The sequence below is a fragment of the Callorhinchus milii genome, unplaced genomic scaffold (assembly GCF_018977255.1).
Source record: "Callorhinchus milii isolate IMCB2004 unplaced genomic scaffold, IMCB_Cmil_1.0 Scaffold1, whole genome shotgun sequence".
Taxonomy (NCBI): Eukaryota; Metazoa; Chordata; class Chondrichthyes; order Chimaeriformes; family Callorhinchidae; genus Callorhinchus; species Callorhinchus milii.
Window position 1 is genome coordinate 113653436 of NW_024704742.1, and position 27077 is coordinate 113680512.

General features: G+C 39.2%; 1 protein-coding gene across 2 annotated transcripts in view; it reads right to left on the minus strand.

Annotated features, from left to right (window-relative positions):
- xrcc4 (X-ray repair complementing defective repair in Chinese hamster cells 4) overlaps positions 1-27077 on the minus strand; it is a 235000-nt gene that overhangs the window by 57118 nt on the left and 150805 nt on the right. Inside the window, exon 7 of one of the 2 annotated variants that reach the window (XM_007899745.2) lies at positions 21654-21801. The exons of the other annotated variant lie outside the window; for it this stretch is intronic. Coding sequence (XP_007897936.2) covers positions 21654-21801 — 148 coding nt within the window. The remainder of the gene's footprint in view (positions 1-21653; positions 21802-27077) is intronic. 2 annotated transcript variants of the gene reach the window in all.

A 27077-nucleotide genomic window follows, 5' to 3' on the forward strand; every position in this document is an offset into this window, starting at 1 on the left:
CAAAGCCCTCCATGGCCTCGCCCCACCCTACCTCTGCGACCTCCTAACCCCCTACCAACCCGCCCGTTCCCTCCGCTCAGCCGGCTCTGGCCTGCTCCACGTCCCGGACCGATCCGCCCCACCATTGGTGGGAGAGCCTTCAGCCACTCTGCCCCAACCTCTGGAATTCCATCTCCCAATCACTCCGCCTCACCCCCTCCTTAACCTCAAGACCCTCCTCTTCAACCATGCCATCGGCCACCCCCCCTTCCCCTCCCCTCCCTTCCCTCCCCCTGACCCCAGCTTGGGTCTGAAATCCTGAACTTCTTCCGGACGTGAAAGGCGCTATACAAATGTAATCTTGTTGTTGTTGTTGTTGTGTCATTGTCACATTCTTTCATTCATAAGAACGTAATAATTTTGAACTTCAAAAAAGCATGCCCTATTCTACTACGGTGCTGCATTTTATATTGCCTTATCAAACGGAAGGCTGTCATCTCTGACATTGCAGCACTTCCCCAATAAAGCAGCATTACAGCCAAGACTCTGAAGTTGAGGTTCAGATGTGAGAATTGAGCCACATTCTTCTGGATCCAGAAGTGAGAGCGCTTCCGATCTAAGCTAAGCTGATATTTTTTAGTCAGCCGGGTGTCATGCGGAAAACTCATCACCAAGCTTGAGAGTATCCAAACCAAGCTGAGATTTCCATGCATCCCACTTACACTTGGAAATTCCAGAAATAGATTATTAGAATGGAATGCACACTCTCTGCCCGGAGGGACGTATCCTGCTTACCTAACTCTGGAATGTATTAGGCAGGTTGGGGCCAAGGCTTGGGGACCCCAGAGTGTGATAATGAAATTGGTAGAAATTTGCGGTTGCTTCTGATGTGAAAATTGATCTGACGTCAAGGTAACTGAGAGAGCACCTCATAGTAAATGACTTAAAAACAACACCACCACCACCAAAACTACATTTGTATAGCGCCTTTCACGTCAGGAGGACGTCCCAAGGCGCTATACAAATGTAATTTTGTGGTTGTAAACATTCGTGCCCTTAATAAAAAGGCTTGCATGTGAAACAAAAATATTTAAGATGTCCTTTGGTAATAATAATTAACATTAAATTGTATAACCTCCCACATGGAGAGAACTGTAGATAAATAACCATACAGGTACTTGAAAACTACTACATAATATCTGGTACATAAAGGTTAAGAAACTCTCTTTTCAACTGAATTTTTGGCCCCCTTCTCTCCCCCACCTCACCCCCGCTGCAGCTCCTCTCTCTTCTCAGCTTCTCCCTCCTCAGCTCCAACGCCACAGCTCACACTGAGCTCGGCTGTGTGAAACCCTTTGAGATGTCCTCCTAATGTGAAAGGCGCTATACAAATGTAAATTGTATTATTCACTCGTTTCAACTTAAGGCACCGATTGTTGGATTTGCAATGCACTAATTGGAAATTTTATGGACAATAACATAACATTTTCAAATAGTTACAAATACAAGGTATTTGACTTTTCTTTTAAACTTTAGGTACCCAAAGTAACCTCAAATTATTTTAGACCATGGAATTTCATTCCCAAAATGTAATAAAATGTTTGCAAACTTTAATCTCCATCCCCTGAACTTTTACAGTCAAGAGCTCAGAACCCAATTGCTTCAGCAGAATTAAATGATGATTTTTTTGGGTTCCATAGAGCTAACATCTTTAGCCAATTTTGTCAAGGCCTCAGTCGGTTGAGTGCACCCCGCCCCAGGTGATTTGACATTCAATGATTTAATACCATATGTTCAACTAACTTAAACACTATTGTATAAGTGCACAAACAATGTTAAAAGACTAAGATGACTTTCAAAGTTATGTACTTAGATATGTTTCTTACTCAAATCATTTTTGTTAAAAATGTTTGTTTCTTTGTAACTCTGAAAATTCTGGACAAGAATTAGTAAAATGAATTACTCTGAGAAAGAAAAAAAGAAAAACTAGAAATGCTAAGTACAGTGATCGTGTGATCTTTTAAATTTACTTCACAGGAACTTTGTTCTTCCCTACTTTCTCCAGCACATCACAGTTGATTGTGAAACCCTGGAATTGTGTGTAAAAATATTTAATCTTTCCATTCTGAACATGACCATTCTATGAAAAAAAGTTGAATTTATATCACCTGACCTGTACCTGACTTATCTCAAGCTTCCTCAAGGCACACACAAGGGGTCAGAGAAGCTTGTTGGGAATGGGGAAGGGGGAGGAGAGGCAAGAGTTAGTAATAGTTACAAGGTTCAAGATCAAAGCTTAAGCAATTGATCAATTCCATCGGAACCCAGAGATTGTAAGTGTTTCAGCCTTACAATGTGGAAACGACACATGTAACACACAGCAAAAAATAATCTTATCTTCTATGCCTATCAAATGTTGCTGCTTCAACAAGTTGTCTCTCAGCCTTGTCCTTGTGTCTTTCTTTATTTCCATATGCTACAACATATTAGGTGTTAGCACAATTTGTTACAATGTGCTACAACATTTGCTATAACATGCTACAACATATTAGGTGTTAGCTCAGTTGTAGCACTTTCACGTCTGATCAGAAGGTTCAACCTCCACATCAGGACTTTGAGCTGACAGTCTATGCTGACACCTCAGTGCATTACTGAGGCCTGTTCAAGGGGACGGTAAAGATCCTTAAATTGTTAAAAAAAAACTACTTGAAAAGAGAAGGGAGTTTCTCCCAGTTTCCTGGCCAACAATCCCCCAAATAAAATTGGTGCCTCACTCCATGCCTGGGACATTGCTATGCACAAATTGGCTGCGGCATTCGACCAGAAAATGCACAGCCACTACACTTTGTAGTAAATCCTATGAAATGCTTTGAGATGTCTCGACAAGATGATAAGGTGCTATATCAAATGTAAGGATTATTCTTAATAATAAATATCAGATGGGTCGGCTCTAGCCAACTATTAGCTGTTTTCGGAACAAGGCTCTGACCCAGGGTTAACCCGCAAAACAAAGTACTGGTTAACCATTGCCTCGTGGACATGTCTGCTGTATATAAATACCTGCAAAACGGCAACCATATCAGTGAGTGGAGCTGGAAGCAGAAGACACCCAAGGCTGCCCTCCTGGAGTCAAGACAGCCATGGCTGAGACTATAATGGAGTTCAGACGTTGTTTATTCAGTGCCACTGCCAACTTTGGGGCTATTTTACCTTTTTTAAAAGAATTAAAATCACATTAAAGAAAATAAATGCAATAATTTTAATCTCCAAATTAAGGCAGACATCTTATGTACAATGTTTAGTGTATAAATTCTTGTTATTCTATAATCTGTAGCTCAGAACAATCGTACCTCAGGCATCTCTATTGACAATATGTTATAATAATAAGCTTTGCATTTGATATAGCACCTATAATCTCAGTTTATTGTTTCATCTGAAGGGCTTCCAACAGTGCAGCACAACCCCGGCACTGCACCATGACATAGCTCAGAGTCCCCAACATGAAGTTTGAGCCCACATAGATGAGAGTTCTACCAATTTAACCGGGGTGATGTATCAAAATTCAAGTAACCTCTTAGTTTAGGAACAGCTTTGAAGTAGATTTCATCAATTTACTTTAGCACTTTCTTTTTTGGCTGTTGTGCTCCTTTGTTTCCTGGGAAATAGCCAAATAACATCCTTTCAGGCATCACTGTGTGGTCTCTGTCACTTTAATCGGCCTCTCCACAGGATCTCATCAATTGGAATCTTATTATATTTAGGTGTGAGATCCACTACTACTAATAATAATACTTGCATTTGATATAGCGCTTTTCACGTCTTCTAGATGTCTCAAAGTGCTTTACAGAATATACTGTAAAGTGAATTGACTATATTTGTGCGCGAAATGCAGCAGCCAAATTGCGCACAGCAGTGTCCCACAATCAGTCATGGATTGAAGTGACCAGTTTATTATTATTTTTTTCTTGAGGGATTATTGTGTGGAGTAGCGAAACTTGCCCAAGGTTTTGTCCTGCCGAGAATCAAAACCAGGTCTCTCGCTTGCGAGGCAGGTGCTCTAACCACTGAGCTACAGGACTCCACTAATGAGTGTAAGTACAATATTATGTATTAGAGTCTATATGATAATGATTGTAAGGTCTATAACATAACATATTATGCATTAAGGTTTATGTTATGATGTACTTCAAGTCTATATCATGTATTAAGGTCTATAAGTATAATGTGTTTAAGATCTACATTATAATCCATTTCAGGCGAAGACATACCAAATAAAACAGGCACAGATTTTGTACAGCACGATTGCTCTAGCCCACGTATACACCATTGTCTAGTAACGTCTATTCCTTCTATTAGATAATGGAATCAATCATATGCATTACAACATAATATTGTGTTCAGAATGGTGTGTTAACCTTATTGCATCTGATTTTTATCTACAAAAGGTTCCTTTCCATCTGTTTCCTCAATCATCAATGATGACAATTTTCACTTTACTAGCAGTACAAGGTGAAAATTTAATCTTACTCATTCCTTCAACGTACACCCTGGAAGATTATCAAGTTCCCCATAGGTTCTTATCTTTATTCAAAAGCTAATCGTATATCTGATGGGAGTCCCTATTGTATGCTTTCTTTACAAATTATTGAATTGTATTTTTAATAGCTTTTGATTAGGCGATTATTCAACACTAACTACAAGCCATTATTACAGAGATGAGCACCAAAGAGATCTATAATTAAAATATTGTTTCACTATCAATTCACAAGTGGATTCAGCTTTTTTCCCTCCAAAATGAACAAATATCTATTTTAATAAATCTATTAAGTCTATTGTCATACTGGCTCATTTGGTTGGCTACATACGCTCTGGATCAGAAGGTTATAGGTTTAAGTGCCACATTGGGAGTTTGAGCACACAGACTAAGCTGACAATCCAGCACAATACACATTGTCTGAAGTGCCATCCTCCAGATAAGACGCTAAAACAAGGTTCCATCTGCCTGTTCAGTTGGACACTAAGTCCTATGATGCTCTTTAAAAAGAGAAGAAAGTCTGAACCCTCCAGGTAAAATTGGGATCTCACTTCACAGCTGTCTGTGGAACCTTGGCTGCCATGTTTACCTACAAAAACAGTCACTACAATTGACAACAATTTCCTGCCATGCATTTTGAGATGTTTCAGTTGTTATTGGATCTGTACCAAATGCAAGGACTATTAATTCAAAGATACCCATAGTGACTGCTTCATTCTATTAGATACAAACAGATAAAATTTGCCCTGGGAGACAAGAAATAACAATAAATAATAATAATCTTTCCATTTGACACCTTTCACGTTGGGAGGATATCTCAAAGCTCTTCACGGGATTTACTGTAATGTGTAATGATTGTGTATTTTTGTAGGTGAACGTAATCCAGCTTCTTGCTGTTGCTCATAAAATTTTGCAGACATTCTAGCTTCTGCCTAACTATCAAGATTCTCAATAACATTAACTCAAGGGGCATTTCAATTATGTTTGGGATTCAAATTTCTTTCATAGAAACTAATTCAGTCAAGATCTTGTAACTAAATAATAGGATTTTCAGTATAAACATTACCTTGAAAATCTTGAATGTGCTATGTTATACTATGAAGAGTGTGTTAATGTACAGCCAAAGTACACAGATTGCTTTTAATATTATTAAACTTGAAATTATTGACTAAAGTATTTTGAATAATCCTTACATTTGATATAGCTCTTTCATTTTCAGAGGACATCTCAAAACATTTCACAGGATACACTGTAAAGTGGAGTGACTGCATGTTTTATGGGCAAACGTGGCAGTCAATTTGTGCATAGCAATGTCCCACAACCTTGAAAGCATTAAACGTACTTGACATACTTGAACACATCAAAACAATATTACAAAGATGAGATTTGCTTTCTGGAGTAAGCAAACTTTACACGTAAAGTAATTTCAGTCACCAATCAATCTGTGATCTGCAAAACAGTGTTGTAGTAACAAACTGTAGTTGCCTTACAGTTAATAATTACCTATGGCAATGTTTATGGCACAGGTGTGTGTCATGTGCAAACATAATTTGCTAGACTGATCCTCAAATCCGTTAGCAAACAATATGTGTCTTGGATGAAGAAGAATGTTTCACTAAATGATTTGGCTGTCTTAGAAATCTTTATAGTCTACTCAGGCTTCAGCTGCATAGCAAACCCAAACAGCCTTACCAAATACTACAGAATATTATTATTCTAACATCAATGTCCATCATCTGAGAAAACTGTTTCCAAGTACTGAAATGTTAAATTACCATTGTACACAGCATAGAAATGTGAATTTTTGATTGTTGCTACATTTTATTTTCTTAAAAGAAGAAAATTTGGTTTAGGTATGGTTTTCCAGAGACGAGATTTTTGTAATAGCTTAAATTAAGTCCAAGTTGCTACAGCTTACTGGAAAGTATTACTTCATATGCAAGGTAACATTGACATAAACCCTTCTGAGGGAATTTTATTCCAGGAAACTGTTAGAATCCAACTGATTAAACAGTAAGGACTGGAGAATTGCATTTCATGAAACTTAGCTCATGTGTAAAACAAATCGAAAGCATGAGAAAAAGGCAAAACTTTCACAAGAGAAAATGCCAACCGGCACTGCCTTACAGTTTTATAATTTCATAGAAGGTTTACAGCACAGAAGGAGCTACGATAGACTTTACATAAATAATAGTGCCTTTCACATTGGGAGGACAAACCAAAGCGCATTCACAGTACTGGACGGGCACCTGAGCTGAGGGTGGGAATCTACGGGTGTGGGGAGGGGAAGGATGACTGAAAGCACTTTCAGACGTGCCTTGAAAGAGGAGAGAGACGGGAGTCTAAAGTACTCTAGGATCGAGTTCCAGAGAGCGGGGTTAGAATGGCCGAAAGCTCACCTACATATGGTGGGACGGATAGGGCAGGGGACATGAAGCAGAACTGCTGAGCAAAGGAAGCAACTGGGTCAAAGATAAACCGAAAGCAATCAGCCCATTGTGCTATGGGTGTGTATGGGAACTCTTTCACTGGAGCTATTTTCTCTAATCATTTACCTTTTTATTCCTGCACCTTTCAGTATTATTTTTCCTTCAGTATTTATCGATACTTTTCCTGCACTGCACAACAATGAATATTTTACATGAGAATAAATGTTGTGCATATAGCATGAAGAGCTTCCCCACGAGTCGTGAATCATGGATTCAATCATGACACATAGAGTGATAAATGGACCATGATTGAGCCCCTGCTGAGATTTCTGGTGCTCATGTTTAAAAGAACCAGATGATCATTTCACATCTGCATTTTTTGCGCACTGGAATTAAACTGTATTCATTCATCTGAATAATGAAAGTATTTCACCGGCTTTCAAATAATATGTTTTCTGGGTTTTAGCACCTACTGGAAGCAAAATGTTTTGCAACCTTGAATTATAAATATCGCAAAATCAAAGTCAAGTAGAAAATATAAAATCAAAAAGGACTATTTCAAAGAATTTCATCATTGCTAAAACAAAACCCTGTGCATTTTAGGAAAAAGTTTATAATTAAACTTCTTTCAAATGATTAACATGGAAGCAGATAAGAGGCACTATATGACCTGTGACCTGTTTCCTGGATTGCTCGATCAAGCAATGGTTCCGTAAAAACTAATTTTCGATCAGCCAGGCTTTCAGCCACTTGGCGCCCACTCTCAGGAGCTCCAATCCCAGGTCTCTCAGACTTGGTACCTTCCTCATGTTTTTCAAATTATGCCTTAAAATGGACGTCTCTGAACGTGCTTCCAGTCAACTTTCCTCTCCTCACCCCCTTCAGCTCCCACCCTCACCCCAGCTAGAATTGTCAAGCACTTTGGGATGTCCTCCCAATGTGAAAGGCACTGTATAATTATAAATTGTATTGCATCAGCTCATAAAAGTTCAATTCAATAAGTGCAACATAACTCATTTTATAATAGTCAGTGATAGCTTTCAGATAGATTGGTCGATGCCCTCAGCTTTTACAGGATCCTTTCACAAAACTGAAACCCTCGTCAAATGATCCCGAGAAATGAGTGCCTTTTCCCAGCTGTCTCTGACAGCATTCCTAGGATTTGCCACTTGGAAAACCATTTTATTTTACACTACCTGAATCTTAATTAAAAAATCAGTGCTTCCAGCTGATAGTCAGACTGCACATTTTCTTTATTCTGTATTTTCTCTCCATTACTTATTGATATCATATCATTTCTTTTTCAACAAGCAGGAAAACAGTAACAGGTTTGTGAAATTTGATCAAAGGTTTTGTTTTGTTTCTGCCTCAGTTTCTCTTGCGTCTTCACCCTGCTGTTCTGATATAGATTATGGTCCTGCATCCCTTTCTGAGTAATGTAGGAACACATACGGTATTTCTTCTGACAATTAGGCTAGCCATTTTAAAACTCAGTATCAGCTTCCTGGAACCAATCCGAGAAGGAGCCACACTGTGTAGCTGGGCTAGCCATTTCCTCTCCCCAAGGACACACTGAATATACAAATACTCAATGGCAGAGGAATACAAAAATACACTTGTTTATTAATAGGTGTGGCAGAGGACAGATAATAAATTCTTCAGTTCAATTACTTTTGACCTCACTCATCTGCCTGCTGCATTTATAATAATAATAATAAACATTTATTCCAAGCTCTGGAACGCTCATCAATTATAATAAATTTGAGCTGTATTTATTTAAATATTCTGACGAAACTGGAATCACTAACATGCAGTAACCTACAGTGGGTAGGTTAGACCTCGGAATAGACAGTTTGATTGAAATCAAAGTTAATTAGGGACTTTGAACTCACGTAGTCTAGGCTGAAATTCCAGGACAGTGCTGGGATGTGACGTTAATCTGAGACCCCATGTGCCGGTTCAATTGGATGTTAAAGATCCCTTGGAACTATTCGGAAAGAGAAGGGAGTTTCTCCGATGTCCTGACAAACAATCCCTCAAATAAAATTGGTCATTCACTTTATGGCGGTTTGCAGGACATTGCTGTGCGCAAATTGCCTGCTGCATTTCCCTACGAATGCAATATAATACAAAATGTAATTTTATATAGCGCCTTTCACATCAGGACGACGTCCCACTTCACTTTACAGTGAATCCTGCAAGGTGCTTTGAGATGTGCTTCTGATGTGAAAGGCTGGGAAAAGGCACTCATTCCTCAGAATTGTTTGACTAGGATTTCAGTTTTGTGGAATGATCCTATGAAAGCTGAAGGAATCTACCAACCAATCTGAAAGCTATCTCTGACTATTATAAATGAGCTATGTTGCACCTTTTGAATTGGATTTTTATGAGCTAATTCAATAGAATTTATACTTTAACAGTGCCTTTCACGTTGGGAGGACATCCCAATGTACTTGACAATTCTAGCTGGGCACCTGGGTTGAGGGTGGGAGCAGAAGGAGGTAAGGAGGGGAAGGTGATTGGAAGCGAGTTCAGAGGTGTACCTCGAAAGACAGGAAGTAGGTAGCAATATTCACAATGCCACAGTCAAACCATTGCCAATTTTCTGTAACTTTTCCTGACCACTAAAATAACATTAATCTCCCCTAAAAAAATATTATTTGAATTTTTCAATAAAATAAACATTAAAATGTAAAGGTCGAGCAAAAATCACCATAAAACTAACACAATGCTTAGTTGTAGGATGCGCAAAGCCTAGAGGAGATGATATTTCATCAATGAGCGAATGTTGTTTCTTTGGACTTATTAGATTTGTCCACTACATTAACGTGGTACATTATATTTGGATAACGCTTTAAAAGCTTGAAAATGGGAGAGGGAAGAGAAGTCACATTTCCTAAACACATGACTCGATGAACAATTAAGAGATTTATTTTGTCATTTTGAACCCCCATTAATATTTTTTAAAATGTAAAAATCAAATCATTTAAAACCTTGCTGGAAATGACACGGTTGAAGGCTGGCATCAATGAGTAAGTAGCAATCTATAAAGACAATGGCTCTGCACAGCTTGCCAGTTCAAGTGAAGGGTCTCTCATTTATTCTGCTTCCTCATTAAATTGTTTTTTGGGGAAGACTTGCAAATAGCAATATTAGAACATGGACAACCTGTACTGCAAGCAGATTCGTGTTTTCTTTATTTTAATAACTGCACAATATCATTTAATATCAAGGAAACCGCGTGAATCACAAATACATAAATGTTTGTGGATTAGATCTCAGCACTCAATCTACATTCAGGCAATTTCTTGTAGGTATATGAGTAGGCAATTTAGGCTGCAATTTTATGAGATTATGACAGATCTCCTAGTCCCTCCTCTTTCTTCAGATCCTTTTACACCCAATATCAATCCTCTCTATTTCCCTTTTAAATATCCCAATCGATTGTATTTTGATATACTGCTTAGTGAAATTTTATAGCTATTGTAAACTGTCTTCTATTTAGTACAACATCCTCACATATTCAACTAAAAAGAACACCACCTATCAATTCCACCTTTATGAACAATACTCGTTTTCCTGCGAGTATAGACTAAATTAATAGGAATCTATAAATATATTCAGCCTGTTCATTATCTGTGACTGTGAAGCAAACTGTCTGCAAGCCCTGTAATTAGAGATACATTTCATGCTTTCTCTCTCTTCATTTCTCTCTAAAAATCAGAAAGTAACCCTACTGAGTTGATGAATATGGTTTTCAAATAAAGCAATCTTACAAAAATAAATCAATATTTGGAAAGCTCCAATCTATTGCAAGTCTCATCAATTCCATTGTGACTCCCTACTTACCCAGGATGATTCAGACAATGTCATTCAGCTGTTGCAAACAATTCTAGTCTAGTTTGTGGTATTTTTTAATCGATTAATGCCAACTTCACAAGAGTAGAAATGGAGAATGATGCTAATAATCCTTGCAGTTGATAAGTGCCTTTCAGTTTGGGAGGTTGTATCAAAGCGATTCACAAGATTTGCTATCAAGTGCAATGACTGTGTATTTTGTAGGCAAATGCTGTAGCCAATTTGCACACAAAACATTTTCCAGAAAAGGTTAAGTGTTTGAAATGAATTTTATCTTGTTGCTGGATAATCTGGAGAAACTACCTCTCTTTTTGAATAGGATCTTTACAGATAGACAAGACCTCAGTTTTTAATGTCTTATCTGAAGGACAGCACCTCCAACAATGCAGCACTCTCCTAGCACTGTATTGGCGTGTCAGTCAAGAGAACGTTTATAGGGTGTTGGGTATAACACATTTTATGATTTATTTTCACGAATCTTGCAAATCAGACCTTGATGTGACCACAGTCACACAGATACATTTTGCAACACTATTCTACCAAATCCCAGAACAGTCGATCTCACATATACAACTCACATATAAAACTCACAAAGAATAATCTCCTAAATTCTGATTCCAGCCCCTCTACCCACCCCACAAAATATGTATTAGAAGCCAATTATGAAGTATGTTCATTGGTTGGGTGAAAGAGGAAAGAAAAACTGAAAAGTGTATAAATGAACATGGGAAGGAAAGGAAACAAAATGTTTTAAGTATACGTGTGCTAGAATCAGAAGCAACATACAATACACACAGCACACTCCCTTACTGTGGGAGCTGGAATAAGCTGTGGTGCGACTCTAGGAACAGTGAATGGTTGTGAATTCAGCAGTTTCCAAAAGTTGAACCCTGGAGTGTGACCTCAGGCTGCCTAATCCTCCTCGTTCTCATGGCCTCCTTAATTTGAGTTCTGAAATAATTTTCTTCAAGGGGACGAGGTTGCATATGTATATACATTGTGGAGAGGGGGAGGTCATAAAACCATGATTTGTGGCAAAAGTACTTTATTGTGGCCCCTTAAGACAGCAATTATGGAAGATATTATCCAGATACTCATTTCCCACTGGCTTGCTTTCATCCCTTCACTTTTCAAAGGAACTTTAATTAGATTTATCATCAATGTTGGCACATCACATAGCTCTATAATCCCTTCTTTTTAACGTGCATTACAACATTGACTTTGGTGAATAGGTAACTAATCGTCAGCATCAATCAGGCCTGACTGCTGTACTTGAGCATCATTTCATATGCTACTGTGGTAGCCGTTTTAAGCATGTACATGTATGCTCGCTGCTTGGGACTCTTTTCTTCAATGCTCTATTTCATATGTTTCCACAAACCCTGACTTGTTCCAAACATAGCTTTATGCAGCCACCCAAAGGAGATAAGATTAGGTACAGCAAATTTACAGTGAAAGGAAACATTGCAATTCACAGAACTAGGTTGAGAAGAGTCTTGAGAATCAAGATAATGAAAACAGAAAATATATAGCTAAAGATCAAAGTTTTATGATGCGCTGAAGTATTAAAGAATAAAATAAATTGTAGGAGTTACTCTACTTGGTATGATGACCTCTGGAACACCTAATTTAATAGTATTGACCAACAGATGTACAAATTGTCTAATCTTAGGCCTGTAATATAGTGATTTCACCCACATTTAAAGCTGTGCATTTGATAAAACACTATTCCAACTCACCTTAAGGCAAAGTTAATAATAAGTTAGTTCACAAACCTATATTTTCCCAATATCATGGACTGTGTAGTGAGAATGCAACATGCAGAAATCCACGTTCCACAATTCTAACGACAACAACAACAAGATTAGATTTGTATAGCGCCTTTCATGTCAGGAGGACGTCCCAAGGTGTTGGGATAGCATTTCAGACCCGAGCTGGGGTTGGGGGTGTAAGGGAGGGAAGGGGAAGGGGGGTGGCCGATGGCATGGTCGAAGAGGTGGGTCTTGAGGCGGGACTTGAAGGAGGCAAAGGAAGGGGTGAGGTGGAGTGACTGGAGGATGGAATTCCAGCGATTGGGGGCAGAGTGGCTGAACGCTTTACCGCCAATGGTGGGGCGGGTGGGTCAGGGGGCCATGTAGCAGGCCGGAGCCGGCTGAGCGGAGGGAATGGGCGGGTTGGTAGGGGGTTAGGAGGTCGCAGAGGTAGGGTGGGGCGAGGCCATGGAGGGCTTTGTATGTGAGGACCAGGATCTTGAACTGGATCCTCTGAAGGATAGGGAGCCAGTGGAGTCGGGAAGCATATTGTACATTGTACATAATTATGCACACAAGTACATTGGAAGCATACTGATCTCTTTCAGATCTTTCCACTGTACCTTTTCTTGCCTTAGGTTCTTTTTGTCTCTATTCCATTTTTTNGTAGGTTTTCCTTTCCCTTGGGCCATCTATCTCACTTCACCTGCTCTCTCCTTCAACCTTCCTTCATGCTGTACAGATCTCCATTGCTCATTGCTATCATTTGGCTGCATCCCTTTCATCTCATTCTCCATTACATCTCTGCTGCTATCCTTTTTTCCTAGAGTTCAATTTCTCCTTATTCTTTACGACATCTGTTTCTCTCTCTGTTTTCTGGTGAAAATGTGATGCAGCTCTGTCTTCGTTCTCAAACTTGAATCGGGAAGGGCATTTCTCATCTGTTAAAAATCATGAGGACCACATTTTTGTGGTGGGTTCAATTATGTTGTTATTGTGAAACCTCTGCTTTTTTACTGTCACTTTCAATACTGTGAACATTTGAGCAATCCTTGAATGGTAAATAGTCAATAGAGAAGTCTGTATATCAAGATGTCGCTCCGTATGCAAACCATGTCTACATGTAGACATTTTTATATATAGCACTTGCTCGTTGCTCAGAGTACAGCAAATAGAAACTCAGTGAGTTTAATTCAGTGAGGAGCAGCTAACCCATGCATACTGGAAAGATCACAGATTCAACCCTCTGATCTGGGTAAGGTACGTGATCTCAGCTTGGGATGGGTTAGCGGTTTACCAGTGGTATAAGTGCCTTGGGTTAGGAGCATAAAATCAACAAGGTTTCAAGCTGTAAGTGTGTGCATGAAAACCCTAAGGGAGGTTACAAAATTCACACAATAAAAAAAAATCATGTAGTTTGATGCTGAATCCTTGTAAACGGGAATGATATCTCTAATTTCTTAGGTTACAAACCTTATCTGATGCATGGAACACAACCGGTAGGAATACAAATTTCCTAATGCAACAACAAGAAAATTAATACTTTAGGGGTTGAAAATAAAACTGATCACATAAAGCACAACTGATCACAAATTCAAATGATTCCACAAGCATAATACTGGATTCCACAATATAATTTTTTTGCAGGATACAAAGGATTCCGAATGTATTTGTGTTGATAACAATTTTCTGCAATTTAAAAAAAACTAATATCTTAATATATTAAAGCATGGAAACATACCAATAGCTAATGAAGTCTACACTGATACTTTTCTTCACTTGAACCACCTTGTCTAATCCTGCTCTCCTGCTCGCTCCCCATCTCTTTTAATATTCCTCTTTTTCAAGCATCTAATTCCCTTTAAAAGAATTTATGGATTCTGCTTCAACAATAGTTTGTGGCACATTATTCCACATTTCAACCATCCTCTTTGTGAAGAAACTTTCTTGAATCTCTTTTATTCTTTCTACGATTATCTTAAATCTGTACCCTCACATTACTGACTCACCAGCCAATGGAAATAACTATTAATTATTTTGTCCATAGGCCAGTTGCCACATGAACTGAAAGACGCCCAACCTGCTTTAAATCGCAGTCTAGTGCCCATCTGACAAAAGTATTTCTTAAATGTCTAGTGCTTAGGTTAAGTTTAAAGAGGAAGACATGGCCACAGTGATCAAAACAGCAGGTCATCAACAGAACAAAGTGGAAAGCTACATGTTCAAAATATTTGTGTAATTTTCCCCCCTAAATTCAATCCTCTTTTTCTTTACGTGGAGCAAACGGACTTAGCATCTGAGTTGCATGAGACCATTTCCTTGTTTAGGTCCCTGTGGATTTTGAGAGGGCCAATGTGGATGCTTGGCAAAAATGTATTCCAACAATTTGATTACTATTCATGAGGGGAAGGGGGGGTTTGCAAAATAAAATAGTTGAACTGGGCCACCAGGAACCCCTGCCAACCTATGCTTGTGAAAGATACTTCAGCCCTTCCATATTCTCCCATTTCAAATACAAGCTGTCTGCCCTTACACACTGCACTTCTGCTTGGTTCGGGAAATTGGAATGGGTTTGATGCACAATTGTCTCTCTGACCTTTGTCAATTGCTGGACTTTGAGGAGCTACAAGGAGACACCTGGAACTAACAGTACATTAGGGTTAAAAAACACTGGTCTGGAAAACAGCAATGTAAATAGGACTTCATTGTGGGAAAAAAATCTTCAGGACTTCAGAAAGCCCCCTAAATGTCACATCATCAAAGCACTGTGAAGTGTTTTGACACATCCCACCCACCCAATGTAAAAGGTGCTGTATAAATATATATTTATGTAACATAAATCGTATTGTAGTGATCGAATATGGCCAGAGCTCAGGTTGAAACCCGTTAAGAGATATACTTTATGCTACAAGAAAGCATTATCATTGCTGTTTTGCATTAAGCATTTCGACAACTTCTATATCTGTTTTTCCTTAATGATGGAATGCCTCGTACCATCGCAGCCTCGTTGAAACTGAAGAAGCACAACAACTGATGCAGGTACGTGCCAGTGACCCATCCCCTTTAGTTGCAGCCTTGGATAGCATGGGATACCACAGGTCAAAAGTGGGTATCTAATAATTTAGTGCGAGCTCTAAAACGACAAACTCGGTCAAGATTGATGACAGCAAATAACTGGAAATAATGTGCTAAATTTTTCGGCATTTAACAGGATTTCTTAATTTAATCTTAGCAACGATTCCTTCCGGTAACAGGAAATACACCACACATTACGCTGACTTAAGGGAACCCTGCTTAAAATATATCTGAGTTGGAGCTTGCCATCACTGACTTACAGATTTCTTAATTAAGAAATCCTGTTAAGAAGTACTGCAAAATTGTACTCTCTCTGATCTTTATCAATGCTTATGAAAATTGCCGATCTTCCTCAAACCTGGTGTTGAAATGTAAAAGTTGTTCCATCAAGAATGAATATTACATTAATAGTAATCCTTGCAATTGATATAGCATCTTATCAAATCACTTCACAGAGTTTTCTGTAAAGTGTTGTGCTAGGCCAAGCCTTTAATCATTTACATACCATAAATCAGCAGGCAGCTGTTTCTCATTTTAATCCACAGGAATACTGTTCTTTCTTGTACAAATGTTCCACTACCTGTTTAATTGAATTGTTATAATCACTTTCTGTGGTTGACTTTGTTTAATCTTGTAATTAGCTTGACACATTCTTCACATGAAACAAATAGACACTGACTAGAGATGCCTTAATGGACCGAATGTGCAAAAATAAATCTGAAATTCAAAATGAACCCAATTGTTGGTCTTAGAACATGTATTTGATATAGTACCTTATCACATCATCAAGACAGCTCAATGCACTTCACTGGATATACTGTAAAGTGAAATGAATATGTGCATTTTCTAGGTGTACGTTGCAGCCAATTTGCACCTAGCAATGTCTCACAAAAAGCCATGATACGAATAACCAATTTTATTTGGGGGATTGTTGGTCAGGACATGAGAAGAAACTCTCTTCTTTTTTTGACTTGTGACGTGCAATCATTGACGTCCACCCAAACAGGCAGATGGGACCTTACTTTGTCGTCTCATCAGAAGAGCGGTACCTCTGAAATTGCAGTGCTCCCCCAGCACTGCACTGGTTGTTACATTAGACTGTAAGCTCAAAGTCCTGCTGTGGGTCTTGAACCCACAACCTTCTGACCCAGAAGCAAGAGTGCTACTAACTGATATGATCTGACACCAATTAGGGATTCCTGGGTAAATGCATTTCAGACAATTGAGTGACAACAATAACTTGTGTTTATGTAGTGACAGAGTCTGACAACAAGTCAAGGGGGAGGGAGGGAGGGGGGAGGTAACCGTAAGCACAATGAAAAAGGAAGGTCTTTAGGGCGGGAGCAAGGCGTAGGGATCGAGGGAGAGAGTTCCAGAATTTCAGGGCATAGTGGCTGATAGCACGGTCACCGATAGTGGAGCGGAGGGACAATTAGAAAGCCGGAGCAGAGGCAGTGGGTGGTGGAGTGAGGGGTAAGCAGGTCGGATAGGTAGGGAGGTGCGAGGGAATTAAATGACTTGAAAACGAATGAGAGAACATCAGTGTTAGATCATACATGTGTTCAGTATGATAATTATTTGATGTGAGTGTCAGATTGTTGAAATGCCACACGTTTTGAGCTGTAACTAAAGAATGGCAACTAAATGCCACTGAATTCTGCAGAATACATGGATCCTTTCTGGATGTTAAAAAAAATGAATGCCATCTTGGTTTTAAGGATGTGGAGAAGTAACTTTAGTTTAAATTTTGGAGGCAGCATTTGAAGGCTGCTTTATAGGATACCAACTGAGTTGGTCAATGTACTGGATCTAGCTCACTTAAATGCTGATCTCCAGGATCGGGAGCAGCTTCTGAGTGGAGACATTTTGTGAAGATTGACATTTGAGTGCAGCAAAAAAAAACATTCTTGGTGAATTAATGGTCAAAATGAAGGATACTCGTGCTGCAAATTGGTACATTTATCATTTTAAGAACCTAGGCACCCGGTTGGTGTCAGCATAAAGCATTTTTATGTCAGGCTTCGGATAATTAAATGCAAAGCTCTCTCTAACCTGCTCTAAAAGGTGCTTCAGGTCTAACAACCTGCATTTATATACTTCAAGAAAAATAATATTTCAGAGAGTGTGAGAAAAATGTAGTCAATACAGAACAGGGAATTGAGAGATTTAAAGATGATGGACAAAGGCAAAGTCAGGTTGTTTCAACTTCAGAGCTGCTTCCTCCTCCTCCTGCAGTATCAGAACCACCTTGCTGACATCTTATCCTGTGGCTCCTGATTAAGACTGCCAGGGTTAGTAACAATTAGTGGCAAATGAACAGCATAGTTTAGTGCTATCTTTCATCAACCACAAACTGGAATTGAACTACCCAAACCGATACGAGACTTACAATTTATAGGCAGAGAAGACATTCACCCGATCAGTGTGGACTAGAATCAATGCTATTTCCAGAGTTGAAAGGCCATTATCTCTCATTCTACATTTCCATCAGAAAGCATTTTTCCTGCTGGGCTTAATTATCCCAGTCTGTGGTCTATGATTGTGCTAGTACGTGTGGCAACACAAGGTTTTTTGGTAATAGCTGGGCTCCAGGACTTGTGGTTCGCCAAGTAACAAGCTGCTGTTGTTATCCTCTCAACCACAGATTCTATTTCAGAAGATTCATAGCAGCATCTTTGGCCCAATTTATCTCATCCTTCCAAAATACCCACATTATAGTCCTTCTAACACAGGATCAAACTGTTTTTCTTAAATGAGGCCAGTGTCCCAGAATCAACCACCTTTCCCGGCAACTTGTGCAGTCCTGTAGCTCAGTGGTTAGCTCGCTTTACAAGTGAGAGACCTGGTTTCGATACCCGGTAGGGTGAAATCTTGGGCAAGTTTCCTTACTCCACACGCCTGATAATAATCCCTCAAGAAAAACAATAATAAATTTGTCACTTCAATCCACGACTGTTTGTGGGACACTGCTGTGTGCAATTGGCTGCCACATTTCACCCACAAATATACAGTCAATTTACTTTACAATCTATTCTGTGAAGTGCTTTGAGATGTCTAGAAGACGTGAAAAGCGCTATATCAAATGCAAGGATTATTATTATTGTTATTATAACTTTAATTGTCTAAAGCAAAAGTCGCTGGGAACACTAGGCAGGTCAGGGAGCATCTATGGAGAAAGGAAAGTGAGTCAATGTTTCGGGTCCACGACCCTTCGTTCCGACGTTCTGACGAAGGTTCGTGGACCCAAAATGTTGACTTCTGTTTTTGAGTCAGATCTCCAGCATCTGCAGCATTTTGCGTTTTGTTTAACTTTAATTGTCTACCTGGCAAATAAATACTTCTCCGGTGTCTGTTCTGAAATTGTTCTTTGTATTTGTAAATGAATGTCCCTTTATTCTACAGTCTTGGTGCAAAAGTAATTTGTTTCACCATTTGCCACCACGTAATTGATCAGTGATCACTATTCATTTCAAATGAGCATTAGAGCACTCTGGGGCGCCTCCCTGCATGAGGGGCGCTATATAAATGCATGTTGTTGTTGTAGCTGTAGCTCTTCATTGCATGAAACAACAATCAAATTTGTTCAAGACTTTCCACTGCATTCCTGGGAAGAGCCAATCTAAATATAACTAATTCGGAGCCCAGAATAGGATTTCTTGCTTAGAAAGATAACAGATATAGATATCCCAAATGCTGAAGAATGAAGTGTCATGTTCTTATCACTGATTGCAAACAGCTCGTAAGACCTTGACAGTTTTCAGACTTCTACTGAGACATGTTCATAGACCTCGACAGTTCTCAGATATCTACTGAGACATGTTCTGACTCAGGCAGCAGTGTGGACAAAAGGTATCAGGTCTCTGACTAGATCTGACTGCTTTTTCAAGTTTCTGCATTTCAATTTCAACCAGTATCACTTTATTATTCTCTTTGGTTTCTTTTACATCCTATAGCACCAGTAAACATAGGGAAGACAACACCGACCAATCTGTGCATCAGACGAATATCTATAAATCAGTGAATTTGTCTGTCACACACACACACACACACACACAAAGGTACCACACTACACCATCCTGTCTCCAACAATGCTGAAATCTAGCAGTTCCATCAACATCACTCTTTCTGGCAATGATTCTGATTGAGATCAGCTAAGTATTACAGTTTAGTACAGCCTCTGAACCTACACATCATGTAGGTTCAGAGGCTTGAGTTCATTCGACCAGATCAGTACTTGGAAAAAAAAACTTTTTGTTATTAATACCCTGACCATGTATCCTAGTAATGTGGCATCAAATTTGAGGACAAGTCAAACTTTCCTTTCGATAACTTTCAATATTACTTTGAAATCCTGTCTGCCCGTTCAGGCGGACGTTAAAGGTGCTAAGGCATTATTTGAAAAGAGAAGGGAGATTCTCCTGGTTTGGTGGCCAACAATACCCCAATAAAATTGGCCACACACTGCACGGCTGTTTGTGGGACTTTGCTGTGCGCAAAATAGCTGCCATGCTTGCCTACAAAATACTGTTACCTTGAAACACTTTGAGAACATCCTCCCAAAGTGAAAGGCGCTATATCAAATGTAAGGATTATTATCTCGTTGTAATAGCGCTGTAAAACTTAAGTTAAATAAAAGTGATTTTGAATGCGTGTCTCAGTATGTGTCTTGAGATTTTTTAAACTGGTTGGCTTGAAGGAGACAATGAGATTTTAAAATAAAAAGCACTATTTTCACTCAGTGCGGAATACATGAAGTAGAATCACAAGAAAGTCAGAAAATGAGTGAAACTACCTGAATCTGTTTCAGATAATGTGCAAGATAGAAGTCAAATATCAAATACATTACACAGATTGTGAGCATGCAAGAGAACACGGAATGAACGTACATGAGAGAAGAGTATTAGAGAGAAACTTACCATTGAGTCTAGTTTAATGTATTGACAGGTTAAGTAAACTAGTTTTTATTTTGAATTAAATGGAGACTTTTCTTTAATGCATCAGCTTGTGGATCATTGGCTAAAGCCATTTTTCTGGCTGGGCGAGAGTTTCCCCTGGTAGCAAAGGTTCTCAGTTTAATTTGTGTAACCAGTTTGCTGCAGAATGTTGTGAGAGGGGAAGGATAATGCCGGTTTTATCTGCGTCGTCAAGTTATTAATTCTTACTGACAGTTATGATTACCATGAAACATAAAGGATTAAAATATCTGATACTTTAAAATGCTTTTTTAAAAAAAATCCATGCTTAATTAACTGCAGAGGAAAATGAAGGAAAGCAGAACAAAGCTGAACTGAAGCACAATTGAAGTTGTTGCTGCCATCTATAAAATCTGTTCCATGTAAAGTTAATTCTGGAACAAAATGTTCTTGTGCATTTAATTATATTGCAAAATGTTTGCTGATTCATACCATCTTGCATCCATAGTTTAAGTTAACACAGTTGCTACAAGCCTGAAGACCTTCTTCTTCGACTGTGCCTCTGGTAACCTCCTCACATCCAACTGGCTCGGCATCATTCTCCACCAATGTCAAGCACTCTGGATTGCTCCCCTGCGTGAGGGGTGCTATATAATGTTGTTGTTGTTGAATCATTGACCAAAACAGAAGCCTTCACTCTGAAATGCTTTATTGATAATAAAATTGATAAAAACAAATAAAACTCCTTGCATCCGATACAGTGCCTTTTACGTCAGGAGGATGTCTCAAACTGCTCGCAGGATGTACTGTAAAATGTACATTGTACTTTGTAGGCAAATGCGACATGAAAGACGCTATATAAATGCAATCTTTGCTGACGTTGTAGTCAGTTTACAGAGCAGTTTATAACCTCCACAATTCCCTGCTATCAACTGACTCAATTTTCAAAGGAAAGATTTGTAAATAATGGATCCGGAATTCTGTTCAACACTGACCATCCACTGGGCCAGACGCCTCCTTTATCACACAATGGACAACAATGTTGCAATGCAAGTGCAAAAACAGTTTTAAAAAGTCATAAAGAAAGAATCCCAGTGGCTTGGAAAAGACTTACCTGCCCTTATCTTGTGACAGATTTTCACAAGGAACTTTTGGAGCATCTGCGACTTGATCCCTTTGTTGTCGATGGCGTCGCTTCCGACTTGGTGCTACATCAACAGTCTCATGTAGGCTGCTGTCCAGGGGATGACTTTCAGTTGGTGCTGTGAAAGAAATACAGAAATGCTACAGATACTGTCTTAACCTGTATTCTTCATATCTTTAAGCCTGAGGGCCTGAAAAACTGATCTGAAAAAATCAGGGGAAAAAATAATACCTACATAGAGGCTGCTTGGCCACAGTAAATTGGTGACGCATGGATAATCTTAGAATGAGATTACTGCTCTGTACACTGATATTGTTAAAATCTAAAGCGGTGCAATTCCTCAGAGCACTTCCCTATATAAGCAAACTCTCCTCTCCCTGATTACTTTACCCCTAATATTTGCACACAATAGAGGAAGACTCTCTTATAACTCCATGGTTTTGATCCATAAGCTCAGACCCTTGTGTTAAAACAAAGGATGAAATAATGGCTGCCTACTCGTCAATGCTAATGTCACTTCCTGTGTACCGTGTGCATGTGTACTGTGTTCAGAAGGTGCCACTGACCCTATTTCCTTGCAGACCCGATATCCGCATCATTTCCAGAATGTAATGTGGATACTGCAGTGTTATGGTAAGTTTAGCATTCAGCTAAAGAAGAGGCACATGGGACCTCATTTAATGTCACATTCGAAGAATGATGTCTCAAACAGTGCAATACTTCCCCGGTACTGCAATGGGGTGTCAGCCTAGACTATGAACTCAAGTCCCAATGTGCCGTTTGAACCTACGACCCTTTTGACCCAGAAGTGAGAATGCCTTGAACTGAGCCACAGCCTTGAGGTTCTGGGACAGAGTGAATGAGAGGCAGTATAATCAGTGGCTCAGTGAGGAAATTAAAAAGAAGTACACAGAGCACAGAGTTCAGACTCAGCAAATCTGAATGAGAGAAGAGTATAACATCCCCTGATGGAAGCAAGTGAGCAATTTGGAGTACTGGGCATGGTTTTGGGAACTGAATTTGAGGAAGATTAACCCTAACCCTAACCCAAATAGTGGCGGATGTCCAGTGCATATTCAATAGATTAAAACCTGCAATTAAGAGGCTTAGCTGTGATGTGAGTTTGGGAAATCTTGGGTTATATTCCTTAGAGATGAGGAGGTTAGGGTGGGATGTTGTTGAACTATTAAAAATAATGAGGGGAATTAACCAACTAGATATGGACAATTCTGCCCTCTGTTAGAAAAATCCAAACAAATGGACATACTGTACTGTTACATGGTTAGAAAGTGAGATCGGAAACATTCCTAGGGGCTGTGAAAATCTGGATTGCTGTGTCCCTGAAGGCTGTAGCAGCAGAACAACTGAAATTTATTTTTGGTCAGCCATGCAGTAACCCATCACCATACTTAAAGAGTATCTAATCCAAACTGAGATTACCATGCATCCCATCTACACATGGAAATCCTACAGGTAGATTGCTGGAATGCAATGAGCACTCTCTCCCTGGAAGGACACACCCTGCTTACCTAATTCCAGATAGTATTAGGCACAGGTTGGCAAGAGCCAAGGCTTGGAACACCAGAGTGTGTGTTGGGTACTGCTGGAACGAGGATAGGTAATAACATTGGAATTAAGTGAAATAGAGAATAGGCACAGAAATGGAAATAAAAAAATCCGCAATAATCTAATAATCTGTGGAACAGGTTGGATGGGCTGAACGGCTTCCTACTGTTTCTGTGTTCTTAATGAGTAATTATAATTCTGCAGCAGAATACCACTTATAATGAAATTGTAAGGAATAAATGTTGAAATGCTCTGTACAGCGTGAATATTTGAGCACTTAATGAGAGGAAGCATATCTAGGGTAGATACTTTCAACCCGGTGACAAAGAGTTATCTTTTAAAACTCTATCCTTACAGAAAAGTGAGAGAGTATATACTCTATTCCTTTTGGGACTCAGCTTGTTATTGATGCTATCAAGAGGGAATCATAACCTATAATTGACTCTGGTTAGAAGATACATAGAAGAATATTCTTGCATTTAAATTACTGTATTCTCAGCCACCCTCCTACCCTCTCTGGCCTCCACCCACCCTGATCCCAACCCTCTGTGATCCCAACCTCCCCACCCCACTCAGGGCCTAATCCCTGACTGTTCAGTGTTTTGGTATGACATCCTGATGTGAAAGGCGCTTTACAAATGTAATTTTGTATTGGATTGTATTCACTTGAGAAAATAGGAATTACTGGGATTAGAGAGGACTATTGCAATCCCTCTGACGTATCTCATATCACTATTATCTTTGTAGTCTTAAAGAAATCCAAGTTCCTGAGACCAAACTGTCTGCCATACAAGCCTATTTCTTTCACACACAACTCAAAAGCAACCCTATCATGGGTTTCATCTCATTTACTATATCTTATGGCAGCAGTCAGCATAGACACTCCCAGACTTTTAAAATCCTACTTGCTCTCTTCTTAACTACTTCTGCTCCCCCTCCCCACAATACAGAAATCATTGCATGCTGTGGGTTACTTGATTATGCCTGCCTGCATAATTTTGTCTGTGGATATCATATCCATCTGAAACACACCCAGCCTTTGTTTGAAAGAGTTAATAAGCACAGCTTTGATTGTTTTCCTTAGATATCAAGAAAGCTCATTTCAGTTTAAAAACTGATGGATAGTTATTATTAGAACTGATGTATATTAGTGAATACTGTAAGGCTATTACAAGCATTACCTGCCACTGCATCAGGCTTAAATTGCTGGGAACATTAGATGTAAATTAAGGCCAGGCGCCAGCAGTTCTGGGACCACATTTATACTACTAATCACTCTATTGTATAGCTGCAACTCGGAAATACTAAATTGTGAGTTAGTTACATGGGGATTCTACCATGATTTAATTCACTGAATGTTTGAACAATAGGATTCAGCATAAGAAAAGATTATTTTTATAAGAACATAAGAAATGCTAAAAAGGCCAAGGTCCATCTGGTTCGCCTTCCACCTTCCTGGCGGTCGCATGCACATATGTCCCAAACTACCTATGTTCTACATCCCATAACGTTATTTTAAAAATTCTTTGATACATCCAATTCTCACCAATGTACCTCAAAGAGCAACATTGCGCATCACCATCTTCATTGTAACCCTCGGGTTCTGTGGCATAATAGCTCTTTACTACAGTACATTTACCAATGCTTTAAAAATGTATTTTTTGCACTAAATTGGTGGAGCAGTTGGGAATATTTGTTTCTTTTAGGATTGATCATGATTAAAATTTAAATCCTTTATCCTATGTACTATGTGTATGGTATAACTGCAATCTCTACTTTTAACTCATTTAAAATGTTCTTGCTGTTTGTTTATTCAAAGGTCTTCATTGTAATCTCGCTGCGTAAATTGTAAAACCTTCTCCAGTGGTTTAGATTATTATTGCAGCAATACAGGTTATTTGATTATAACAGTGATCCTTCCATTTGATACAACACCTTATCATGTTGCCAAAATGTTGTCAAATCTCAAAAGTTCAGTGACTGTGTATTTAGGTGAACATGGCAGCCAATTTGTATACAGCAATGCCCAACAAACAGCAATGAAGTGAATGACCAATTTTATGTGGTGGATTGTTAGTCAGGACGATGGGATAAACTACCTTTTCTTTTCAAATAGTGCCATTGGATCTTTAACGTCCACCTGAGCAGACAGACAATAGCTTGGTTTAACATCTTGTCTGAAGGATGGCACCTCTGACAATGAAGCACTCTCACAGCATGTACTCCATGGTCTAGACTCTGATCTCAAAGTCCCGACACAGGATTTGAACCCACAACCTTCTGACTCTGAGGCGAGAGTACTACCAACTGAGTCAGGCTGTCAGGCACATCTGGTCTGAGCCTTTTCCATCTGGATTTAGCCTAAGACCATTCTCTAAAAGTTTTAAGACCAAGCAAAACTTTGGAAAACTCTTAAATTTGGAAGACAATTTCCCAATGTTTTTAAAATCAGTACTTAAAACCTGCAGAAAACAAATGTTCAAGATATTTTGCATGAACTTAAATATTAAGATAACGGTGTTAAAAGGTGAAATTCTGGGTCTCTTGTTTTGAGAGATTTTCTGAAATTATGCACTTAAACTTTCTTTCTCTCCCCGTGGGAAAAAGTAAACAAAAAGGAGCTGTAAAATTTTCCAACTCTGATTAAAAGCATCCTGTTTTCTCAATCTGGATACTGGACTCCCAAAGCTGCCTCACACTGTCTTCCATTCTGATGAGTTTCATGAGATTTTGGTCAAGATCCTACCTGTGTGTTCTAAATAGGCTGAACAGTGACAAGTAGCCAGATGTGGGAACAGAAGGAAACAAATGTAAAGTAAAACTAGAAAAATCAACAGCATTAAGCAAATCTCTGCAAGCAGTATTGATAGAAAAGGAAAAAAAAATGGGAAATCATTCAGAAAACCCAAGAAAAGGGGAGCAACAGTACTACAGAAACAGCGGCTACAAAATAAGAATACTTTGCAATTCACCCAAAACTTATTTTTAAGTTCTGAATAACTTTTAACGAAAATAACGATACAATCTGGACCACTTTTCAGACAATATACTTTTAAAACCAAAAAAAACATTTAGGGGAAAAAAAGGATTAAACATAACTTTCTAGTTTAACCATGCAAAGTGTGTGAGAAGACCCTCCTCTTCGACTGTGCTTTCGATCTCCCTGCTTCCCCCACTGCCCTCCACCCTCCCCGACCCCTAGCTCAGGTCCAAAATCCCTTCAGTTACATTTCTCTTTTCTGGCTGTACAGAAGGAAGCCACCACTCACAAATGAAATACATAAGTTTTTATGTACATTTCACATTGGATTAAGTTTCCAGTTTAATATTTGTAAATTTATTGTAAGAATAAACTTCAAAAACATAAGCTTTCAAGATGCAATGGTGCACAGTGTAGTGTCATTCTGAAATCCAACCCCGTGTTCAGTAACAATTTATATTTATATAGTGCTTATCGCGTTGGGAGGACATCTCAAAGCATTTTGCACAGCTGTCTGAGAGATCGATCTGGGGAGTCTAGCAAGCAGGGAGTTGGAATAATTGAGCTTGGATGTGAGAAGACCCTCCTCTTCGACTGTGCTTTCGACCTCCCTGCTTCCCCCACTGCCCTCCACTCTTCCCCACCCGACCCTCAGCTTGGGTCAAAAACTCTTGTCTGTCCAGCACCTTGGGACATCCTCCCGAAGTGAAAGGCACTTCACAAATGTAATTTTGTTGTTGTTCTTGTTGAAGGAGTGAATGAGGGTCTTGGCAACCTGGTGTAGAGGGGAGGCGGGCGATGTTGCGGAGGTGAGGGAAAGCCAAATGAGACCCGGAGGTAAAGTTGAA